At 59.0% G+C, this 16,828-nt stretch overlaps 2 protein-coding genes across 2 annotated transcripts; both read left to right on the top strand.

The window, feature by feature from the left end:
- Nucleotides 1-2,510: 2,510 nt before the first annotated feature.
- On the top strand, nt 2,511-6,229 carry AQP5 (aquaporin 5). Its single transcript, XM_007179331.2, has 4 exons — nt 2,511-3,002; nt 4,120-4,284; nt 4,657-4,740; nt 5,531-6,229. The coding sequence occupies exons 1-4, from the start codon at nt 2,640-2,642 to the stop codon at nt 5,714-5,716; spliced, it is 798 nt and encodes a 265-aa protein (XP_007179393.1). The 5' UTR covers nt 2,511-2,639; the 3' UTR covers nt 5,717-6,229.
- Nucleotides 6,230-10,856: 4,627 nt separating this feature from the next.
- On the top strand, nt 10,857-16,828 carry AQP6 (aquaporin 6). The gene is made up of 6 exons (XM_007179332.2): nt 10,857-10,879; nt 12,799-12,881; nt 12,949-13,529; nt 14,333-14,491; nt 14,752-14,832; nt 15,476-16,828. Exons 1-6 carry the CDS (start codon nt 10,857-10,859, stop codon nt 15,686-15,688), a joined length of 1,140 nt encoding a protein of 379 aa, XP_007179394.2. The 3' UTR covers nt 15,689-16,828.

Raw genomic sequence — 16,828 nt, 5'->3', positions numbered from 1 at the left:
TTTCCCATAACATATTCTATTTTTCCATAGCACTTAACCACATTCTATCGTACTATATAATTTCAATATGTCCATTGTTTATTGTCTGTCTCCTTTCACTAGAATATTAGCTCCACAACGCAGAGACATTGTCTGCTGGCTCATGGCTATATCCCCAGTGCCTAGAACAGTGCCTGGTACATAGTAAGTGCTCAATAAGTCTTTGTGGAATGAATGAATGACTCTTCCCCAAACCTGGGGATATGTGGAGTCCTGGCAGCATCACCCGCTGCCAATTACCCTACCATTTCTACCCTCAACCAGAAACTGCTCCCAAAGAACCAAGGGGGCCCAATATCAGGAGAGGAAGAAGGGGTTCCCCCTGAGAGATTCTAACTTTCTGTGTCACACATGGGGAGATCCATCTCCCAGCCCAGAGTGGTCCCAGGGAAGCATTCCTCTGGGTCTGTGGCAGGGAAGGGTCCAAGTGCTCAGGGCAAAGATAATTCCAGCATGTAGGCGCTCTTGTGACAACCTGGGGACAGAGTGACCCTGATGGTTAGAGAGAGGTGGAAGGGCCTTAAGCACAGGCCTAGGAGATGTAACCAGCTGCCCCCATTTGAGCAATCTGGACAGATAGGGTCTCCTTCTTCAGCCACACCAGGCCACTTCTGACAACGCCGTGGGTCCCATCTCAGGTCATGTGTGACCCTGGGCAAGGGAGAACCTCTCAGTCTGATCTTCCTCACAGGTAGCTCGGAATTTAATCACACAGTGGAGGCCAAAGCCATTTGTTAGCTGTAAAGGATTGGTCTCAAATCCTCAAGTAGGAGCTTCCTTCCCCTGGTGACACTGCCGAGTCCTTCCCACTCCACGTGTGGATTCACAACAGTGCCTGAAAAGAGAGGATGAAAAAGAAGGTGGAAGGGGGCAGACTGGAGGCAAGTTCAGCAGTGAAAGGGCTTAGTCCCCAAAGGCCTCTGGGGTCATGGAGGGTCATTGTTCCAGTCTGTACCAGTCTGAACCAGGCCCACAGAGCCCTGAGCCCTAAGCCCAGATGAAGATCCTGAATACAGCTGCCATGCTCTGCCAGGGGCAGGGCCCCAGGACCCATGGCAGAAGGGACAAACAGGCCTCCTGCCTTAAGAGGAGAGACCTGGGGGAGGAGCTGGTCCAGCAGGAAACCGGGGCAGAGCAGGAACAATAGCGAGGTTTCTTCCTTCCCTGTTTTCTTTGGCATCTTAGCTGCCACAGGGCCCACATCCCGCTCCTCCAGGTCCTTGGCTTCCCTCCGCGCCCCTCCCTTCAGCCCCCTGACAGAGGAGCACCTGTTCTGTCCCTCTGCTGCACCCTCTCGCTTCGCTCCACACAGAGCCCTCAGGGGGGTTTTAACATTACAGTCACAACTTGAGGAAACTTTATTGAGCCTTACTCTGTGCCAAGCACTGTGCTGAGTGCTTCCCAAAGACATGTCATGGTAGTGGTGGTGGGGTGTTTAGTGCATCTCCACTCCTGGAATCCTGGCGGTGGGTCCTTGCCCCTCTTCCAAGCCCTCGAGGGCCCTCCAGCCTCATTCCCCACATGCCTAACCTGGGGGTGGGAAGAGGGAAGGGTGGGAGGGGTGGGTGGAAAGCAGCTGGGAGCTCAGAGGGAAGGGGCAAGGTCGGAGGGGGGCGAGGAACGGGACTGGAAGGAAGTGTCACCGAGTCCAGGGGTAGGAGGACTTGACTTTGGGGGAACTAAAAGAAACCACGTGTAAGAGAGACAGATATGGAAAAGGATGTAGAGACAAAGTCATAGAGAGTAAAAGAGATGAGGAAAGGTGAAATAGAGAGAGTAGGTTGGATGGCTGAGTCCAGGGCAGGCTGGCACGGTGCCCACTTATCTCAAAACGCCCCCTCTCCAACCCTGGAGGCCTGCCGGGCAAAGTGCGGGAGAGGCCCACGATGGCCGGACCGCCCCGCACGGCCCTGCCCGCCGCCCGCCCCTGCCACCGGCCGGTAGGGAGCTGGATGGCGGCGGCGCTGTCCTCAAGAAAGCGCATCATTCCAACCCTGCCGGGCGCGAAGCCGGGTCAGGATGCCCAGGTCGCAGGAGGAAATGGAGGAGCTGGACCCAGCGCCCGAAGAGAAGAAAAGGGGAAGACCATGGCCGGAGATCAAGGCCCAGCGGAGGCAGACGGCCGGAGGTCGGTAGGACGAGAGAGCCCGGACCCGACAAAGTCTCCCGGGGAGCCCGGGACAGGCAGCGCGGAGTAGAGCACGGGAGCCGCCCGAAGCGCACCATGCGCGGGTCCCAGGCAGCCCGACGGGTCTACACCGCCAGCCGGGTCACGTGGCCCGAGCGGGCGGGCTGCTGCCCGGGCGGGGGGGAGGGGAGCGCGGGGCCTGGGTCAGCGGCGAGACCGCGGCGGCCTTGAAGTTCCCTCCCAGCGCGCAGTGCTGGCCGCCGGGTGCGGGAGCCGCCCACTGCCCCCGCCCGCGCGCCCGCCCCGCCGCGGGGCGCCTGCCTTGTATATAGCGCGCCCCGCAGGGCCCGCGCCAGGAGGCGAGCCACGCCGCGGGCGCCGGAGAGCGCTCGGCGCCGGGCAGCCGGTCCCCCCGGCCCGCTGCGCCGCCGCCCCGACGTGCGACCCCTGCGGGGGCTGCTGCCTCGAGACCATGAAGAAGGAGGTGTGCTCCGCGGCCTTTCTCAAGGCAGTGTTCGCAGAGTTCCTGGCCACCCTCATCCTCGTCTTCTTCGGCCTCGGCTCGGCCCTCAAGTGGCCGTCGGCGCTGCCCACCATCCTGCAGATCTCGCTGACCTTCGGCCTGGCCATAGGCACCATGGCCCAGGCCCTGGGGCCCGTGAGCGGTGGCCACATGAACCCCGCCATCACACTGGCCCTCCTACTGGGCAACCAGATCTCCCTGCTCCGGGCAGCCTTCTACGTGGTGGCCCAGCTGGTGGGCGCCATTGCCGGGGCTGGCATCCTCTATGGGGTGGCACCGCGCGATGCCCGAGGCAATCTGGCCGTCAACGCGGTGAGTGCCCACGGGGCTGGTTGTGGGGCAGGGACCCTGTGGTGGGCTCTGGACCTGGCCCCCAAGCCCCATCTCCCGAATGGGTGCCACAGAGTGGTCCAGTGCACACCTCTGCCAGGAAGGTCACAGCCTCCTAAGGCCGGGAAGATGAATCTCCGTGTGTGCCCCTCAGCCCACTCCTGTGGTTCATATTCACCTCTGCCTGACCCCCTCGTGCTGCCCCATGCTGGCCTCTCTCCTGGTGCCTGCCTACTGCCCCTCTTTTCTTACCCAAAACTTCTCTCTCTTTGCCTGTCTTACCTCTGAGCTCTTCTGTCCTCTTGGGCGCCTCATTGCTCCTGTGTGCTCCTCAGTGGAGTGGTCTCATGGGACCATCGGAGAGAGGTGGGTTGTGATGCTGTCTTCGGTGACCCTGGCCTCTCCGGGTCTCGTTTTTCTCACTCACACTACGTGGGAATGGCCGTAACAGCAGGGACTATTACGTGGGACTCCTCCATAACAGCAGGGGTCAGGGAGTTACGGGTAGAAACCGTGCTTGTGAACTCCCTAATGTGGTGCCAGGGCATGCAGTCTCTGATGAGTATTGGTTCCTGCTCCTGGCCCGCTGCTGCCTCCCCCGCACGCAGCCCCAGATTCAGCCCCTATGTCCCATGCAAACTGGGTTCATTAATCAAACACAGAGGAGGATTTTCTCGGCCATTGTCAAGCGGTGAGTCAGCCCCGCCAGAGAGACGGGTTTGAGGTTGGAACTGGCAGCGGGTCAGGCACAGGCGGGAGGCGGGCTTGGGGGGTGCCGTAAGCAAACTGGGCAGCTGCCCATAGGAGGGAGGGTAAATGCCAGCTTGTGGGGATTGGGGACTGGGCAGAACGAGTGACAGGCCTGTGTCCAGGAAGAGCTCCCGTCACACTTGCCCTTTAGCCACAGCTTTGCGTTCCAAGCTTTGTGCTCACTGTGAAGTATGTAGTCTCTTCAGCAGATGACCTCCCTGATGTGACAGGGCTTGGCTTCCAGCTGCTCAGGCTCTAGATGTCCCTGGAGACCAAAAGCCCATCCCCCCAAGTCCCTGGCCATAGAGGCAGAAGAAGGCAGGGTCTCTACCACACCCTTCCCTTGCAGCTCAACAACAACACAACTCCGGGCCAGGCCGTTGCGGTGGAAATGATTCTGACCTTCCAGCTGGCGATCTGTATCTTCTCCTCCACCGACTCCCGCCGCACCAGCCCTGTGGGCTCCCCAGCCCTGTCTATTGGCTTGTCCGTCACACTGGGCCACCTAGTGGGGGTGAGCATTGCTGCCCCTTGGGGCAAATAATGGGGAGTACCTTCTGAACCAATGAGCCTGGCAGTTAAGGCCTGGAGTGGAGCTGCTCTACTCTGGCCCAGACTTGATCCCCTCAAACCTTCTCCAGTCTGAGGAAAGATGGAAGTGAGTGGGAGTTGGGACGGGGGCAGGAAGCCAAGCCCAAGCACAGGACAGAGAGGAGAGGAGGGGTCCGTAGGAACCTGTGGAGGGAGAGGTCACCAGCCTAGGAATTGGGAGACAGTTGGAGACCTGGCTGAGCCCCTGAACTGCTGGGGGACCCGGGGAGAGTCTGGGCCAGATGGGAGTAGACAAGCATGCTGCCCTCCTCACCACCTCCCTCTCTCCGTCCAGATCTACTTCACTGGCTGCTCCATGAACCCGGCCCGCTCTCTCGGCCCCGCAGTGATCATGAACCAGTTCAGCCCCTCGCACTGGGTGAGTCTGGGCCTCCCCTGGCTCCCTGGCAATGAAGGCCTAGAAACCCAGCCTTAGCAGCTGACAGCTAACAGAACTTTCTGGATGATGGGGGCCTAGAGCTTGGGGGTGGCTGGAGAGAGAAGGGGATGCAGCCGGAACAAGGACAGGGGCGGGGGTAGATTTTTTAGACAGGGGACCCTGGTTTGAGGGGAGGGACTGACTGTGTGTCTGTCCCTCTGGGGAAGGGAAAAGGATCTGTACTCCAGTGCTGCTCTCTGAGGATTTTGCTTCCATCTTTCTGGGTGGTGGGGGGCAGGGGGCCCATGTGTCTGTCCTCTTTGATGTATTATTTATCTGTCCCTGTTGGGGGAATGGGGAGAGTCTTCCTCCCTGTGGGTCTGTCCCTCTGGACAATCTGTCTGTCATCTCCTTTGAGAGCTCTCCAGAGTCTGTCTCTATCCCTGTGTGGAAGGGAGAGGCGTTCTGTTCATCTCTCCGAGGATCTCCATGTCTGTTCCCTCTGAAGGTTCATTTGTCTCTCTTTAGGGTGGGGTTGACGGGGCCCTGTCCCTCTGGAGATGTCTGTCTCCTCTGAGGATCTGGGTGTCTGTGGTCCATGTCCCTGTCATTGGGGAGTGGGGTGTCAGTATATCTGTCCCTGAAGTGGGGAGAAGTCTTTCCTTCGGGAGGTCTGCAAGTCTCTCTGTCTGTCTCCTCTGAGAGGCCCATAGGTCTGTCCTCTGGAGGGGGAGCTCTTGGTCTCTGAGGCCTGGGGCTCGGCCCACTGACACTGCTCTGTCTCCACCAGGTGTTCTGGGTGGGGCCCATCGTGGGGGCTGCCTTGGCTGCTATCCTCTACTTCTACCTGTTCTCCCCCAACGCCCTGAGCCTGAGTGAGCGTGTGGCCATCGTCAAGGGCACGTACGAGCCCGAGGAGGACTGGGAGGAGCAGCGAGAGGAGCGGAAGAAGACCATGGAGCTGACTGCCCAGTGACCAGCATCACGTGGGGGCCAGCCTCTCGGCCCCTGAACCGCAGGGGGAAAGAAGAGAAATATAGGACAGCAAGCTTCCTTCCCCCGCAGCCGGGTCCTCTGGGCTGGGGAGGAGGTGCTGGCTCCCCAGGCTGAACGGTTAGAGTTGGGAGGAGGAGCCCAGGCTGGGACTCTTGGGGCGGGGGCCAGGGGCTGGGGGCTGGCACAGGGCAGACTGCTGCAGCGAGGTCAGACCTCAGGCATTGTGAACGCAGTGCTAAGCTTGCAGGTTGCCCCAGGCCAGGCCAGGAAGGGGTGGTTGGCAGTCTGTGTGCCCTCCCTCTCCCCAGCCCCTCCTCAAGAGCCAGGGGGATCCCAGCCCCTGGGACAGCAGAGGCTGACCCTCCCCAGAGCTCTTTAGGAGGGAGGCAAACTGGTTCATTACATGCCACCTTATTTATTTCTGCTCAAGGATGCATGGGGTAGGGCTGCTGGTGTTAGGGGTGGAGGCTTCCCAATAAACCACTGACATTCATGTTCGGCCTCGTCTCTCTCCAGAAGCCTCACCTCAGGATACTCTGGCTCATCACCTCTCCTCCTCATCATCCCACACCCTCTTCCACAGTCTCCACAATCCTCTGGGGAAAGACAGGGAAGCTGAGGCCAGGGGAGGCTTAGAGAGTCAGAGACGGGGTTGGGGGGAGAGAGAGAAAGAGACCAAATGTAGCAACAGAGCTAGAGGTCAGGAGGGGGGCAGTGGGAGCAGAGAAGGAGGGGTCCTCACCGAGTTGCCTGCCTGCTTGCCCCTCCCTCCTCAGCTATGTCAAGTCCCTGCCACTTGAGGAGGGCCTGGCACCAGTGCCAGGGTGTGCTAGGCAGAAGTGAACCGGCCCGGCAGCCCCTTGAGATGCCGATGGGGTGACCAGCCAGGTCTGTCATTGGGCAGGAGACACAGTCCCGGACTCCCCTCTCTGCCCCTCGGTGTGCCAAAAATGTGCCACGTTGGGCGCCTGTGCTCAGAGGGAGAAGCCCCCTGCCCCCACCCCTACCAGAAGCCATACCCAGCCCAGCCTCTGCCAGCCGTGGTTCCCACCGTCTTCCCCTCTGGGCCTGTAGCTCTGCCCTTACCCGCCCTTGTCCCCTTGCCACTGACACTCCTTAGGAAACCCCCTTCAACTCACTAAGCCTCCCATCTCTTAAGCTATAAAGTGAGGATAAAAAATGCTTTCCTCACAGGGTCGTTGTGGGGTCAGATGAAGGGAGGGAGTGGGATTCCTGGGGCTGGGCCGCTCTCTGTGGCGAAAGGGGCACACAACAGCTCAGGACACGACTCCTTATCAGAGTCACTCTGGCTTTGAGTTCAAACCTGGTTGTGCAACTTTGGATAACACAAGCTGTCTGAGTTTTAATTACCTCATCTGTAAAATGGGGATACTTGTACCCATTTCATGGATTGTTATGAGGATAAAATGAAACAATGGATAAAAGGGAAACACTTGTGCAAACAGGGACAGGCACCTCAGATCGAGGGCTCGATTTGCTAGTGTGAAGAAAAACCAGCACGTCCACAGCTGGGACCCCAGCCACACCGCAGTTCTGGGCCTCTGCTCTCCCGAGAGTGTTTTAAACCCGAGCTCGCGCCTCTGCCTGGTGTGGGAACCTCTCCCCCGTGGTTTTCAGTTTTGCCTCAGAAGAGGAGGGGCCAGCAGGGCCAGGAGATGGACTGAGAAGCGATGGGAGAAGCTATAGACAGTGGCTGGCCAGGGTCAGTCCCAGGGGCTGGGGGTGAGGCGGGGCAGACTCCCCAGCCCTCCTCCAAACTTGAGTCTAGTATATGTAAATGGTAGCGGCAGCTGGCACCCTGCCCTGCCTGCCTGGCGGCTTGCAGTAAACACCAAATGGCAGTGTGTGTGAAGCCCCGGTAAAGGAGCGGTCCCCCACCCGCTGCCTCCACCCCTGCCCCTACCCAAGAGCCCGGCGCAAGTGCCAGCTCCGACCAGCAGGGGGGGACCTCGTCCACCGAATCCACCGCTGCCGCGCTTCCTCTTCCCCAAGTCCCGGGTCTGGGCCAGATGCGGCGTGGAGGAGAGGGGGCCCTGGGGAGTCTTTCAGGCCTCGGTTCCCTGGGCCACCAGGAAGCAGCTACCCCCAGCCCCCCATCCTCACCCCACTGTCTGTACAGAAGAGAAGGGATTCCTCTGCCCGCCCAGGGGCTGCCAGTTTCACCTGGTAGGAAAGTGGACAAGGTGACAGAATGGAGAGACGGAGGAGGACTACCAAGAATAGACAGAGGGTTAGCTGTCTAGATGGGTGGGCAGGAGGAGGGGTTGCTGGGAGGGTCGGCTCTCTCAACCCCAATCTGAGCCTCAGCTTCCTCCTCCGGCGGTTGTGGACGAGATTATCAGACCTCCTCGCAAGACTTCCACGCAAGACTCAAGTGAGGCACAGCCGTGACTGGGAGGCAGGCCTCTCCATCCAGCCCAGCAACTTGGTTCCTTTCTCCGACGGGTCCCACGGGGAGCATGACGGGGTGAACGGTGGGCCTATGAGGGACAGGCCCTCAGGGATGGGCGGGGCACCCAGTCCGAGGGAGGTACTGGCCAGTCCGAGGGCGAGGGTCCGCCTAGGGCATATGGGGCTGACTAGGTGCCGCGGGCCGGGCAGTTTGGCCAGCAGAGGGCGCTGCGCTCCCTGGTGTCGGATCCTCCCCGCGCGGCTCGAGTCCGGGGCTCACACAGACCTGCGCACACACGAGCCCGCACACGCTACCGCCGCTCCGCAAGGATCTTCGGTTGTACCCAGCGGGCTCCGTCTTTCGGCATAGACCGCTCACTCCGCGTGTGTGCAGAGCCACATCGCCCGTCCCCCATTCCCTCTCACAGGGCCGCTCGGGACCAGACCCAGCTGCCTGGCCCCACGTGTTCTCAGCGAGGTATACGTGTGTGTCATATCCAGGCACACACATGCTCAGTCATCCCTCTGACCCTCTGCTCCACCTGAAGACAGAACCCAAAAGAGCTTTGACTCTCCTGTAGGAGGCTTCCTCCCCTTCCCCTCCTCCTCTGCCCAGGGGCTGCCAGTTTCACCAGGTAGGAAGGTGGACATGGTGACATGATGGAAAGATGGAGGAGGACTAGGGGTCATGCAGAGAACAGACAGAGGGTTTGCTGTCTAGATGGATGGACAGGAGGAGGGGTTGCCGGGAGGGTCGGCTCTGTCAGCCCCGCTCTGAGCCTCAGCTTCCTCTTTCCACCATTTTGTGGGGAAGGGTGAGGGGATACAAGGGAAACTACCTTGAATCTTTCCCTTTCTGTCATGTTTTTATTGTCCCTTCTCATCTCTTCCAGTTCCCTCCTCCTTCCCCTCCTTCTTGCTCCCCTATCCTCTCCAAGCCCTGAGAGAGAACCTCAGTCAGAGCTCACATTGCCCCTCGTGCCCATGCACACACATCTCCCCACAGAGACGCCCACCCCGCTAGTCTGGGGAGCCCAGAGACAGGCCTCTGAGAGGTTAAGAGCACACAGCCCCCTGACAGGCAGCTGTAGGCAGCCAGGTGTGGGGCTTGACAAAAGCTCTTGGAGCAAGAGTGACCTCAAAAGCGTGCTACCAGGGCCCAGGACTGGCTGGGTCCAGGGACATGCTGGCTGGAGCTGGAGCAAGTCCTGGCCAATGTCCACCTGTCCTCAGGGGGTGAAGGACCTTGTTCCAGGCCAGGCAGGGCCCCAGGAGGTTCTGCTCTAGGCCAACTGGAGACCAGGGCTGCCACTACACTTAAGGCTCTCAGTCTCCAGGGCCCAGAGCAGGGGCCTCAGGTTCTGCTTGTCCTGGACCCTTCCCACCCCAGCACGGCCCTCACAGCTGTCTCGCTGGAGTGGGAAGGGAGGTGACAGTCCTAATAACCAACATTTTCTGACTGGGGGACGCTCTCCTAGGGAGGTGGGAATTATCAGCTCCACCTTTTTTTTTTTTTTTTTTGGCCATACCACGTGGCTTGCAGGATCTTAGTTCCCCAACCAGGGATCGAACCTGGGCTCCTGACAGTGAAAGCTCAGAATCCTAACCACTGGACCACCATGGAATTCCCAACATCTCCATTTTAAAAGTGGGAAAGCTGAGGTCACAGGAGTTAAGCACTGGTCAGGGGTACAGAATATGTGGCAGTGTTCAAATGCTTTCACTTTCTTGTCTTATCAAAGGTTCTCAACAGACAGGCATTACTGCTGTTTGGTGCCTGTGTACAGGTGCAGAAACTGAGGCTAGGTAAGATGTAGGGACCGGCAGGTGTCTGTCCCCAGGCCCTGTATGACCCTGTCTGAGGGGAGGGAAGGAGACAGATGCCCGGGAGATTCCCTGGGACAGCCCCTAGGCAGGGAATTCCCCCCACCCTCACCCCCCAACCCCAGGGCCAGAGAGGAATGTCACTCACACTACATTCCTTCAATCTTGAGCATTTCTTGAAAGACTCCTTCATGCCAGGCAAGCCTGGGAGTCTGCACTGGAACAGTGGAGGCACTGAGGAGGTCAAAGCCAGAAGTAGCCACTGGCTTTGCCCAAGCCTAGCTTCTCTACAAAGCTTGCCCTGACTCTCCTGGAGGTGAAAATTAGGGCAGGCTTCATAGAGGAATTGAACTTGAGCAAAGTCTTGAAAGAGAAACAAAGAGGAAAGGCATTCTAAACCCATGGTCTCTCCACTACTCCGTGATTACCCAGGCACATTATAAAGAAGCAGCCAGGAGAGGGAGAAGTGAAAATCGTAGATGAGGCTAGGAATGGCCAAGAGAGGGCCCCAGTTGCTCAAAGGGAGACAAGAACACAAGGAGGGGCCCCCTGACGCAGACACAGGAGAAGGGCTGCCTCTTCTTCAGGGTCAAAGGGAAGCTGGTGAGGGCATGGGGCAGCTGCAGGTGAGTTTGCGTCTGGGGGGAGGGTGGGGTGGAGGGATGGGAAGAAGTCTTGCCAGCTGGTTTCACTTTCTAGGTAGGACAGGAGGCAAGTAGATCTGCCGGAGGAAAGCCAGAGCAAGGTAGGGTACTTGAAGAGAGTACGGAAGGTTTGAAGTAGAGCTTAGAAGAATGGGGAGAGAGCCGCCTGGCGACGGTGTGGTGTAAGGATTGCTGAGCAGAGCTGTGACCCCTACTGAGGCCAGAGACCATGGACTTGTCATGGCGGCAGTCTGCACGGCTGGGTGAGTTTCTCCAGCAGCGCTCAGCAGGGCAGATGGGGGCAGAGGGGTGTGGAGAAGAATGAGGATGGAGGGACACGGTTGGGGGGGGGCGGGGTGCAGAGAACAGGGAGCTGGGACAGAGGGCACTGAGGTGAGATGCCAGGGGATCTGGCTGGAGAAGGTAGAGTCAAGCCAGGATGGCTGGATGAACAGAAAGGGGCTGGGGGAGACATTGGGGAAGAATGTGACTGGGACTGAAATGGGGGAGGGTGGATGGACAGAGCCTGTGGTCAGAGTTGGGATGTTTCACTTGAAGATTTCAGAAGACCCAGTCCCAGGTGAGGACAGGTATAAGGCTGTAAGGAGAGCCAGCTGAAATGAAGCAGACATGAAAGTCACCTGCCTCCAGGAGGCCAAGAAGCTTTTATTCACTCATTCATTCATTCAACAAATATTTATTGAGGACCTTACTGGCAGCAGTGAGCAAATCCCTGTGCAAGACGTTACATGTAGGGATGAACAAAACTTGGCTCCTGCCCCCTCACCCAGGAAAGGGGGAGGTGACATCAAAGCTGAGCCTGAGGAATAGGACTCACCCAAGCAAAGGACGTGGGGTGGGCTTTCCAGGGAGAGGAGAGAGCATCCCCCAAGGGGAGACCAGCATGGAGTGTTCTAGAACCATTGGCCATTTGGTGAGGCCAGAGGGTAAAGGACAAGGCAAAAAGTGGGGAGAGGTGAGGTAGGAGGAGCAGGATCCCAGAGGACCATGTAGGCCAGGCACGGAGCTCACAGAGGGGACGGGAGGCTTTAAAGTGACGTTAGCAGGGAGCAGCAGGATCAGATTTGCATTTTAGAAAGATCGCTCAGGCTGCAGCGTGGATAATTGATTGGCGCGGAGCAAGGGAGAAGACAGAGAGGATGGTTAAAGGCTGCAGGGCAGCAGGGGTGGCAAGAAGAGGGCACAGTCAAGAAAGATTTAGGATTCAGTATCAGTAGGACTTGCTGCCTTCGCTGGATGGGGGCGGGAGGGTGAGGTCAAGGATGCCTCCCAGGTGCCACCAACTGAGCTGGGGACAACAGGAGGAGTGCTTTTGGGGTCACAGGGAGAGATGAGGATCTCGTTGTGAGACAGGTGGCATTTGGGGAGCCTGAGGACACCAGGGGACAACCACTGGGCAGGGAGATATGGCGGGGGGTGAGGTCAGGGCACCCAGATGTGGTGAACAGGTGAAGAGTGTACTATTTTAACAGCTCGGCAGGTTCTTCTTAGGGCAGGAACACTTTTATTTGAGAAAATACCTTGGTATATTGCTGGGGGTTAAAGGGCAGAGCCTAGGGCATGGGTAACCTTAGGGTCAGCATAGCCACAAAAATAGTAAGCTACGCTGTGTGGCGTGAGAGGGATTGTTTTGGCCCCTGAGAAGGAGGAGAGCAGAGAAGTAAGGGGAAGGGCTGAGTTGGGGGAGGGGAGGCAGAAGGAGGCAGAAGTGGGTGAAGGGCCAGCGGAAACTCCTGGCTGGCGGGCAGCAGAGGTGCCCATTGCCACGGTGTCACTGATCAGCTGTGGAATAAACACCCCCTCCATCTGCCCCCCCGCACCCACACAGGCCCACACATCCTCAGTAAAGCTGACTCTGTTCATATCAGCTTTCAGTGAGCGGGGTTTTAGGTGGGAATGGAGGACAGAGCTTCATTCACATCTGGGTTTATGGGGCTCAGAATAGCATGAGCCCACTTGGAGGCCGAGCCTGCAGGCAAAGGGGGCCGGGAGAACAGGTGCTGCGGAGAGTGCACAAGGCCCTCTGAAGCAGGCCTTGGACTTGGGGATCTGAGTGATCTTGCTCTGTCTAAGCTGACATCGGGGATGGGAGCGCCCTGGAATCCCATGGCCCGCGCTACTCCGGCCCCTGTGGCCCCTGAGGCTGGGCGTCTGCCCGCAGCAGAGTTAGGCCTGTCCAGCTTGGAAAACTCCTGGGAGGTTCCAGCTCAGTGCCCGGGGAGGGCCCCCTCCTCCAGCCGTCAGGTGAGCTTAGGGTGGAGCGGGCATGTGAGAGCCACCCCTCATGCCACCCCTACTCCCCCCCACCCAGACGCACATAACCCTGGCAGCCCGCCCCCTGCCAGTCTGACCACACAGTCCTCAGGGCAGCAGCACTGTGGTAGAGAGCTGCAGGCTGGGGCCGGAGCAGCCCAGAGACAGGAGACCAGAGGAGGCAGAGGAGATCAGAGGGAAGAGAAACAGAGGCCCCGGGAGCAAAGGCACCAGGACCCGGACGCAATGGAGTCAGGCAGGCGCAGCTTGGCCAAGATGTTGGTGTGCCGGCTCTGGACGACCATCAGCAAGGCTCTGTTTGCCGAGTTCCTGGCCACGGGGCTGTACGTGTTCTTTGGCGTGGGCTCGGCTCTGAGATGGCCCTTGGCGCTTCCCTCTATGCTGCAGATTGCCATCACCTTCAACCTGGCCACGGCCGTGATCGTGCAGATCACCTGGAAGGCTAGTGGGGCCCACGTCAACCCTGCTGTGACGCTGGCCTTCCTCGTGGGCTCCCAAATCTCCCTGCCCCGTGCTGTGGCCTACGTGGCTGCCCAGCTGGCAGGGGCCACCGCGGGGGCTGCTCTGCTTTACGGGGTGACGCCTGGGGACATCCGAGAGACCTTTGGGGTCAACGTGGTAGGTGCAGGGAGGGGGAGGGAGCAGGTCCATACAGGTGGAAAGGGGGGGAGGGCCAGGCTGGAGGAGAGGGGACAGGGAGGTAACAGAGCATGTGCTCCACACCTGCTCTGGGCTGGGACCTGGGACCCAGGGGAATGACTGTGGCCTTAGTGCAGGGAGGGCAGGAATGGGATTGTGGTGCAAGGAACAGGGGGAGCAGGAAGAAGCCACACTAAGGGACAGGAGTCGGAAAAGAACCAGGCACTTAAGGGTGGGGGTAGGTGGGGAGAGGTGGAGCTGTGGGTAGCGGCAGGGGACCCTGCACGCACTTCACCTCCCCGGGTCCGCCCCACATCCCCCGCTCCTCTGTTGTCCCCTGTTCCTCCCTCCCCAGCACCCTGAGGCCTGTCTCACTCCCCCAGATTCCTCTAATCATCTGTGTTCCACTTACTTCCCTGAGTCCCCACCTTCCACTCCTACCCACGGCCCCTCCCAGCCAGGCAGCTTGCAGACGTGCGTCGTGCATCTTAGCTGCCCCAGCCTTCCTGTTCCCACCAGTCCTGGGCCCCCGCCTCTCCCTGAACCACTGGCCCCAACCGAGCCGTGGAGTCGGGGGTGGGGGGTGCCACTCGCTTCTGCAGGGAGCAAGTGTCTGGGGCTCACCTGAACCCCACCACACAGCTCTCCTCAGCCCATTAGCTCCTTAAGTCCTGGGACTGGCGGTGGCGAGGCGTCTCACCCCTTACAGTGAGGAAATGAGGCCCAAGGGGTCACCAGCCCCGGGCAGAGCCCGCTGGCTGCAGTGTAACCCCCTTGCACAGGTCCGGAGCAGCGTCTCCACGGGCCAGGTGGTGGCAGTGGAGCTAGTCCTGACCCTGCAGCTTGTGCTCTGCGTTTTTGCTTCCACCGACAGCAGACAGACTACTGGCTCCCCAGCTGCCACGATTGGAGCCTCTGTGGCAGTGGGCCACCTCATTGGGGTAAGAGCCAAAGGGGACACCGGGCCCATGTACCCACTGGTCCCTCCCTGGGGAGGCTGCAGGGGCCCTGAAGGCGAGGAAGTGTCCTTCCCTGAGCCCTCGTGTCTTGGGGCCAAGGCTGTGCCCCGCACTCCAGGCCCTGGATAGGGTGCTGCAGAGGCCAAGTCTGGGGCTGGGACTCTGAGCCATGGTGGAGGGTACCGTCCCCTCCCAGGCCTGCCTTCAGCCTCCTCACGCCCTGACCTGCACTCACTCCCCAGATCTACTTCACCGGCTGCTCCATGAACCCAGCCCGCTCCTTTGGTTCTGCTGTCATCGTCGGGAAGTTCGCAGTCCACTGGGTGAGACCCTCTGCTGGCAGCCAGGGGAAGGGAGAGGGCCCCAGTGGCAATAGGGACTTTCACCAGCAGGAGGACCACAGACACCTGGGGAGACAAGTCCCCCTGCCACAGACCATCTTGACCCCCAATGGAGGTTTCCCGAAGCTCAGAAGGCCGGGGCCAGTATCCTTTCTTTCCAGCTTCAAAAAGTCTGGGGTACCCAGTGGACTGGCAAGAAATGAGCCAGGGCAGGAGCTGCAGCCTTGGCCCAGGCCTCAAGTCCTGGCTGTTTCCTTATTCACTCCTTCCAGCTGGACCAATTTCCAAACTTGGATAAAGAAAAAGACAAACAGAAATAGACACACACACACACACCAGCAGGGACAGGAACAGCACTAGCCGGGGTTCTGGGCTGGAATGGGAAGGCGAGAAGAGAGAGGCAGGGGTGGCGGGGAGCCTGGCCCAGCCCTGTGGGAGGCAAGGTCCCTTCACCTGCGGGCACTCGGAGTGGGAGGTCAGGACTTGTGCTTCTCAAATCTGCCACCACGTAGATAGCTCCAGGGTTCTTGGGAGACCAAGTCAACACTGGGAAGCAGGTGGGGTCCCAAAACCACCCTATGGTCCTGACGGCTCACGAGCAGGGTACCCACTTCTGCCTCCTCAGATCTTCTGGGTGGGACCCCTGACGGGGGCTGTCCTGGCTTCGCTGATCTACAACTTTATCCTGTTCCCTGACACCAAGACCCTGGCCCAGCGACTGGCCATCCTCACAGGCACTGTGGAGGTGGAGGAGGTGGAAGGGGTGGAGCCCCAGAAGAAAGATTCCCAGTCCAGTTCAGAGGACACTGAAATGGAGAATGTGTGTCAGGTGGCATAGAACCTGGCCCCTGCCCTCAAGCTTCTGAAAAGAGCCCTGAAAGTGGGCAGCATGCTTTGTGTAACCAGACTTCAGGTTTTCCTGGGGGGCGGGGGGCTTGCGAGGTGCGGTAGGGAGGCTTGGCCTCTTGTCCTAACAGGGTGGGCGGGGGATCCCTGGCATTACATTTCTAGATGGAATCTGGGAAGCAAATCTGCTCAGTTTCCTCCTCCTACCTCTCTTTTAATGGGACAGAGCAGACCGAGGCAGGGGGAATTCATGATTGCTCTCCCCGTCTCTCATCTGTCTGGACCCCAGTGGGGGTCCTGGGCTTCCAGGTCCCCATGTCTTGGAGAAAAGGGAATTTGAGCCCAGACAGACACTCTGCTTAGAGACTGAGGGCTATGGGGACCTCTGGGAATCCCAACTTCTCACCCCACCCTTGGGGAGGAGGGGCCAGACTTCCCAGAAGAACCAGGCCCTAGGACAGCCTCTGCACTCCTCAGAGGGATGTCTCTGCTCTTGGATGAGGACGGGGGCTGTGACTCCCCCCTCAGGCGGGGGGCTTCCTGAGGCCACAGATTGCCCCCCCAATAGATCTTCATTCCTTTCTCCTCCAAATGCTCAGCAGAGAGCCCCTCCCTTGGGAAGAGCTGACACAGAGAGGAACCTTTTCTCCAGCCAGCAGAGGGGCATGATATAGGCAAGGGAGGTTCAGGCCAGACAGGCCTTTCTCCCCAGGTGTTCTCCTGCCTTCCACTCCACAGCCCCATTCACAAGAGCAATCCTGAGAGGGGAAATGTCCTATCCCAGCATTCGGTCCCTGACCTGGGCCTGAAGAAGCCGTCTCCAGCCTCATTCTCAGCTCTGCCGGGATCCCCAAAAAGCTGTTGAATACATCCCAAGGATGGTAGGAACTCAGGAATGACCCAGGAAACCAAGATTTGCAATTCAGTGCCTCTGAAGTATTATCTGAGTCTCACCTTGTTTGTTAATATTTACAAGCTGCGGTAAATCTACTCTACCTGTGATTTGCGGTCCTGTCTGGATCTCAGCTTCCTCAGCTGTAAAAATCTCCCCCAGAGATTGATGTTAAAACAAACAAGAGGTTGGAGAATATTTTTGGAGGTTAAAAAGCTAGAAAAACAAACCCAATAAATG

This window comes from Balaenoptera acutorostrata, chromosome 11, assembly GCF_949987535.1.
Source record: "Balaenoptera acutorostrata chromosome 11, mBalAcu1.1, whole genome shotgun sequence".
In the NCBI taxonomy this organism is placed as follows: domain Eukaryota; kingdom Metazoa; phylum Chordata; class Mammalia; order Artiodactyla; family Balaenopteridae; genus Balaenoptera; species Balaenoptera acutorostrata.
Note: the sequence above shows the minus strand (reverse complement) of the source record. Positions and strands in the feature narration are given on the sequence as shown.

Excerpts from the sequence above, each read along its gene's own strand:
- AQP6 (XM_007179332.2), top strand. The coding sequence starts at position 10,857 with ATGGCGGCAGTCTGCACGGCTGG. Across the intron at positions 12,882-12,948 it reads CCCCCTCCTCCAGCCGTCAG|ACGCACATAACCCTGGCAGC; the intron begins GTGAGCTTAGGG and ends CCCCCCACCCAG. Across the intron at positions 13,530-14,332 it reads AGACCTTTGGGGTCAACGTG|GTCCGGAGCAGCGTCTCCAC; the intron begins GTAGGTGCAGGG and ends CCCCTTGCACAG.
- AQP5 (XM_007179331.2), top strand. The coding sequence starts at position 2,640 with ATGAAGAAGGAGGTGTGCTCCGCGGCCTTTCTCAAGGCAGTGTTCGCA. Across the intron at positions 3,003-4,119 it reads GCAATCTGGCCGTCAACGCG|CTCAACAACAACACAACTCC; the intron begins GTGAGTGCCCAC and ends CTTCCCTTGCAG. Across the intron at positions 4,741-5,530 it reads AGTTCAGCCCCTCGCACTGG|GTGTTCTGGGTGGGGCCCAT; the intron begins GTGAGTCTGGGC and ends TGTCTCCACCAG.